The sequence below is a fragment of the Miscanthus floridulus genome, unplaced genomic scaffold (assembly GCF_019320115.1).
Source record: "Miscanthus floridulus cultivar M001 unplaced genomic scaffold, ASM1932011v1 fs_702_1_2, whole genome shotgun sequence".
Classification (NCBI taxonomy): Eukaryota; Viridiplantae; Streptophyta; class Magnoliopsida; order Poales; family Poaceae; genus Miscanthus; species Miscanthus floridulus.
The window spans coordinates 11,773-18,469 of NW_027097135.1; the positions used below are offsets into that span (position 1 = coordinate 11,773).

The 6,697-nt window shown below is 40.0% G+C and overlaps 2 protein-coding genes across 2 annotated transcripts; both read right to left on the minus strand.

The window, feature by feature from the left end:
• Window positions 1-529: 529 nt before the first annotated feature.
• Window positions 530-3,126, minus strand: LOC136532763 (uncharacterized). Its single transcript, XM_066525353.1, has 4 exons — window positions 3,103-3,126; window positions 2,616-2,912; window positions 2,452-2,523; window positions 530-790 (listed from the first exon to the last, which is right to left on the minus strand). Exons 1-4 carry the CDS (start codon window positions 3,124-3,126, stop codon window positions 530-532), a joined length of 654 nt encoding a protein of 217 aa, XP_066381450.1.
• Window positions 3,127-4,757: 1,631 nt separating this feature from the next.
• On the minus strand, window positions 4,758-5,839 carry LOC136532764 (uncharacterized). Its single transcript, XM_066525355.1, has 3 exons — window positions 5,823-5,839; window positions 5,606-5,741; window positions 4,758-5,525 (listed from the first exon to the last, which is right to left on the minus strand). The coding sequence occupies exons 1-3, from the start codon at window positions 5,837-5,839 to the stop codon at window positions 4,758-4,760; spliced, it is 921 nt and encodes a 306-aa protein (XP_066381452.1).
• Window positions 5,840-6,697: the final 858 nt, after the last annotated feature.

Genomic DNA, 6,697 nt, shown 5'->3' on the forward strand with positions numbered 1-6,697 from the left:
AGTAATTTTTCTGTCAGTCAACCCTCAAGGAAGTAAACATATTTCTGTCAGTTCAACCTAATTTTCCTGATGGCTTCCCGTCAAGGAAATCACAATTTTTTCTCAAATTACCACCAGAGAAATTAGTAGGTGGCACAAAAATATTACAATTACATCTATTACTGATTCACCAAACAACACGTTATATGCATATCACAATATTAAAGCATATATATTAGAAGTTCCATAAGAGCTTACAAAGCATTCAACACGGGCCAACATACCAAGGTTCTACCCTCACAAATTACATCTAACATTCTACTACTACCACCAGCATTTGCTGCTCCTAATTTATACATGTACAACCATGTCACCTACCACAACATCCTAGTTTTAGCCAAGTCCATCTAACATTCAATTACTACTAAGTTAATCATCCACGGCCATACATGTTCAAAAGACAAAAGACAGCCACCAGCCACCAGCTTATGTTGTTCAATAGACAAAAGTCACTTTGACAACCCATGTGCTATTTCTGCCAATAGCAACCTTACCATATATATCCCAAATCACAGAAGTCATCGATGTATGATCCAGCATTGCTGCCCCCATTGTTGTCGTCAATGTCCTCTTCATCCCTGTCCTCTTCGTCCTCTTCGTCCCCTTCGTCCTCTTCATACATGTCCTCTTCATTCATGTCCTCCTCCGTGTCCTCTCCTTCCATGTAGCTGCCATCCATGTCCTCTTCGTCCTCTCCATCCATGTCCTCACCATCCAAGTCCTCACCAACATGGGATGAACTAGTGGGCAGCTGCAAAATGATAATACCATGTAAATATCAATTGGATTTTAGGACTAATAAACATTAATTAATTGTCTTATACATGATTTCCTTTTACACCAGCACCATACATGAAGCACAGTTTCAGTACAGCTAGAAGTACAGCTTACCATGAGGTAAAAACTAAGATGGAAAGTTGGAAACTACGGTAACCATCAACATGAGGCCACTCCCTCACTGCTGCACTGCGTGTTGTCATTCTGACATCAAAACATATCAGTTGTCTGCTTAAACATGGTTCCAAATATAATCTTCTAGAACAATGTTAGACGATGTTCCCGTCCAGTCCCGGTTAATAATAGAACTAGCTAACTACGAAGTGCCGCGATCAGAGAATAGTACCCCACCTAACCGAGGCATTTACTTTTGGGGTTCAGGAACAAGAGTCAAATTTCTGCATACGCAATTCCAGCTGTACGTAACAGACTCTTTCATTTTGGTATATACTTCCACAATATTTTTCTTAGGTTATATATTATCTGGCGAGATACAATGTATGCATGCATGCATAGGTGGCTTCATCACCTGCAGGTCCCATTACATGAGAAAAGAACCGGAGACTACTTGTACGGTGACATCCAGGAATATACATGCTGGCATGGCAAGTGGTATATCTCGTGTGATACTATACTTTTGGTGTGCTAACAAGTACCAAGTAGTTCCAAAAAACAACATGTACAAACCTTTGAAGCAGATATATGTTACTAGTTTTCAGAACGAAAACCAACCTAATACTTGGATAATCTAATACTCCCTATGTACATACAAAGAGTTGTTTGAAGTTGCCAGATGCATTTTTATCTGGAATAGCAAAGCACTTCCTGGAACCTGTGTGCTCATTTTGTTTGGATTAGTAACAGCCCCACCAAAATGTCTGCCAGGAGACTCAGGTATATCTCAAGACATAGACATGCTGAGCTGAACTAATTAATGGCAATCTAGCCTAGAAGTGATATTGCTGTAAATAATCACACACACAATAAGGAACACAACATATATGATTCTAATAATGATAAAAAAACAGAGGTGATCCTATCTCAGCGTGTCTCTGAGATTGCTTGGCCAAGTAGCACTATGTCTAGCAGCCTAGCAAAGCACATCCAAGACAACCAAACAAGTCAACAATAAGGATCAGGGACCCCTATATTTTAGCGTGGGCACTGGACACTAAGACCCCTGCCCTTTTATGATGGATGTGCATGCCAGCATACTCAAATGATCAAGGGGCATATTAGTCATTTGTACTCATATAAACTATGTATAACCTGGGTTCAGGAAACAGGGATTTCCTAGTCTTTATATAGCGGAAGCTGTGTTCTGGTGACCAGCCACCCATGGGACAGGAAGCTTCAAGGGCCAAGGGAGGCTGCAGGCAGGTTGTCTCCCTCCTTCCCACCTGCACCACCCTACCCCTGCCCCATCACAGCTTACCATGAGGTTAAAACTAAGATGGAAAGTTGGAAACTACAGTAACCATCAACATGAGGCCACTCCCTCACTGCTGCACTGCATGTTGTCATTCTGACATCAAAACATATCAGTTGTCTACTTAAAATGGTTTAGACCAGCTGTTTTTTTTGTCATAATTAATACCGATTTCATAGGTACAAGTATCAAGTTAATGTACTTACATTTGTTTGTAGAGCTGCAAGGCGCCTTTTATGATTTTCTGGAACCTCCTGATCCAATTTGCGATAAAGATCCTACATCCAAACAAGTATAGTAGTTCAAAAATAAACTACTAGGAGTGTGCTTTTTTTAATCAATAAATAGACACACGAATTCACATCCATACCAGTATTAGGTCATTATTAAGTTCCCCCATCTGGTTAAGGCGCTCATGTAAAAACCTATTTGCATGACGTAAATTCCGATTATCTTTGGCCATGCGTCGATAAGATGCTACATTTGAAGATGCAGGATTTTTTTTCTTGGCAGCAGCTCGCACATCAGCCAATTTGACAGCACCATTTGCAATGGCTACACGACCATGGCGCAAGGCACCAGATAGATCATACAGAATTTGTCCATCCAACTCTTGTTGCTCCAGCCCTTCTGGATGAGCAGCCTGGGACTTTGCTGTATACTCATCCTAGAATGGAAAAGACATTATCAGCCATATTTAGGACTAGTTGGCAAGCTGCTACAAACTAAGATGCTAAACACAACTATTTAGTCTAAAATCAAGCCATTTATTCAACAGACCCAAATTCTATTTTAAGATGAGCACTCTAATGATGGCTTGCATTTTCTACTAGATAGACCACTCTAATGTCTATAACCAAACAAGATTGAACATGAAGCATTATGTCAGAACCTACAAGCAGCAGCTTGTTAGATACATACCACAATCTTTTGTGCTTTGCGGCTGCTGATTGCACCAGGTCTGCCAGTGTCATCCACATTTTTCATGCCACACTTCATCACCTTGAAAGTGTTCATATCAGTTGCACTCCCAGGGCCAAATTTCTCACCCTGCAATAAGGAATAAGTATGCATACCATTCTCAAGAGAGTTCTGTATGTAATTTATATAAAGAGAAGAAGTGTGCCAACCAAAAGTTGTCTTGTCTCCCCAAATGGTCTAGATCCACCACGATTTTGAGCAATATCATCAGAAGATAACCGAGATTCCTGCCCCCTCTTTCGTTTTGTGAGGAACTCTTCTGAGCACCAATAACGACAAAGAGAAGGCCATGCAGCACGCTTGCACCACTTCACTCTGCCATTCAGGTATTGTTCATATGTAAGCTCTATCGGTCGTGCTAACTTGTCATCTAGGTTCTGCTTCAGTACGTCCTTGTAGTACACCTTGACAGCATCCACACGAGCTTGGTACAAAATATCCTTGACCTTTTTCCTAACATAATTTTCCAAAATACGGTCTGCTTCTTGCTGATCCTCCCTTTTGACTTGAAACAAACGCTACATGCAAAAGCGAAGAAAGTCATTTCATCATGCAATGAATGACCATAAATAATTACACATATAGTAACCATAGTAGTTATGGTACAGGTGTGTCAACTTATACAAAATTCATGTTACTTACCCAAAATTCAGAAAGTACACGATCTCCAGCAGTCTGTCCCGTTCTATCCTTTGGTGTTAGGAAATAATCAGCCCACTCCAGTACTGGGCGGGTGTTAAGAACTACACCATTTTGATCCTTGTCATCTACCAAGCCTGGGTATTCTCTCTTAATAATAACCCCAACTTGAGTAGAGTACTTATAACCACGATAACCAACATAAGTAAATTGCCTTTTCACCAGTACAAGATGTAAGACATGTAAACAATGGTTAGTAAAAGGGTTGAAAAGTTGAGACAAAATGTAGAGATGATTGTGTACTCACGTATCACCAAGTGGTTCAAGGGCAACCTTGCGATCACGCACCGGCATTTTTAACTTTGTTAGACACCCCTGCTTTCTCCCCCTTTGCTTAGCTGACTGTACAGAACGGATGGGTTCAGTAGCATTAAGGCTTTGGGAAGGAGGATCAGACCTTGGTCTTTGAGAGGCACCATCACTTGAGTTTGAAACACGAGAAGCACTCCCTTTTGCACGACTGTTACGGCTGTGACAAATGCTACTCACCATCTGCAATGGAAAATTATAAGTGAGATTTACCATGTAGATTTAAAATACAAATATAACATTCTGTACAACATAATTTTCACAAGTTTGGAGCCATCACTTGAATGTAGCAAAGTACACAATACATAGGCAATAGCATGGATTATTTCTAAGAAATCATCATAGTGGTCAATTAATCTACACTGGTGGCAATCACACGATTTGAATGTAGCGAAGTACACAGTACATAGGCAATACCATATACATTAATAAAAGTTCAATACAGTAGATCCTAGGCATGGAGAACACAAAGTTCACAAAATAGAGAGTACAATACACAAAATACTGCAGTAAACATTGAAATTCAATCATAAGCTTCATCTGAATCTTCATTCTCTTCATCTATAGACTCTATCTCTTCATCTGTAGCTTCATTTTCTTCCTCAATCTCAGCCTGATTTTTCTCCAGTTCTTCCAAGTCTTTAGGATCGGTAATCTCGTCTGAGACCAATGATGTTATAGAGTCCAATGCAGCTCCCAAGTCAATAACAAAGGTGCCATCTAATCCGTCCTCTTGGAAGAATTCAACATCCTGAGTTGGCCCTTCACCAAGACTAGAATCAGCATTGCTATTAATTGGAGGTATGTGTCCATGTGGAGCAACTTTATACACTACTGACCAATCCATGAGATCTTCTCTATTTTTACATGGATAAGGTAGATAGTAAACTTGACTAACTTGAGCAGCCATGACAAATGGGTCAAAATTTGATAATCTTGATGTGTGCTTAATCTCTACCAAACCCAAGTTCTCAGTGCGCCGCAGTCCATTGGGTGTTGGATCAAACCAATGGCAATAAAATAAAACCAACTCAAGTGGCATGCTCCCTTCCCAAACAATTTTGATTATGTCTTCTATGACACCATAATAATCAAGAACATTGCCACTTTCATCATAAGAAGACACACAAACACCAGTATTGCAAGTGGTTAGTCCAGATCTTCCCTTCTCGTACTGCTCAGAATGAAATCTATAACCGTTGACATCATAACAACCATAACAATGAACTCGAGTACAGAAACCATATGACATTTGACACAAAGCTTTGTGAACAATAGATGATTGCATGCACTGCAAAATGTAGTTTATATGTTAGCGGTGTTTGCTATGAAACTAACACAAATGCAATCTCATATGCATAGGGACATTACTTGGTCCTTGAACCATTCAAAAAAATCTGGCCCTTGTTTTATGGAACGGCCATAATTCCAGCCATTTAGTCTCAATTCACGTTTCTGCTGTTCAGTTGGAACAACACGGCTCTTCCACTGCTCCTTGTCAAATTTTCTACATTAATAGAATTACTATTATGCACACATATCATAACTTAATTGAAATAAGTGAGTGATTGTGATTTGAAGTACGTACTCAAAGAAATCATCCATCTCAGGTATGTTAGTTAGTATGTACAGAAAGGCAACCTTGTACTCTTCTCTAGAGAGCTCATGGGTACCTCTTGGGTGATGCATCTACCCGAGTATTGGAAAATTTCGAGGTCACATACGCTTTCAAACGTAGAGGCATCATCATCATATCGGGGCATCTTGTTTTTAGTAGACCGAGCGCTTGCTCTAAAATACAAGGACACAAAATTTGTAGCCTCTTCAACTAGAGAAGCCTCAACAATGCAACCCTCAACACGTGCCTTATTTCTTACTTTCTTCTTAAGTTTTTTGATAAACCTACACATTGATACGAAGATATCATGGACAAAATTCTAAATATATTTTTATGTCACACAACTGATTCTGAGATTTACCTCTCATACGGGTACATCCAACGGGCTTGGATAGGCCCTCCTAATCGTGCCTCATAAGGTAAATGTATGATTAAGTGTTGCATAGGGTTGAAAAAACCAGGAGGAAATATCTTCTCCAGTTTGCACAACAGCACAGGAATACTCTCTTCTAGAGAATGAACAATGTCTTTACTAAGCTCTTTAGCACACAACTGCCTGTAGAAAAAGCTAAGCTCAGCCAAACAATGCCATACATCCTCTGAAAGAAATCCCCGGAATGCAACTGGGAGAAGGCGCTCAACAAAGATGTGGAAGTCATGACTTTTGAGGCCTAAAATCCTTTTTTGCACCAGGTTAACACCACGCCTGATGTTGGCTGCATATGCATCAGGAAATTTCAGATCTTGGAACCACTGAAGAATGGTTATCTTGTCATTTTTGTCAATGCAGAATGGAGCCCTTGGCATTTTCCACTTCCCCTTGCTATTTCTCACTAAATTAAGCG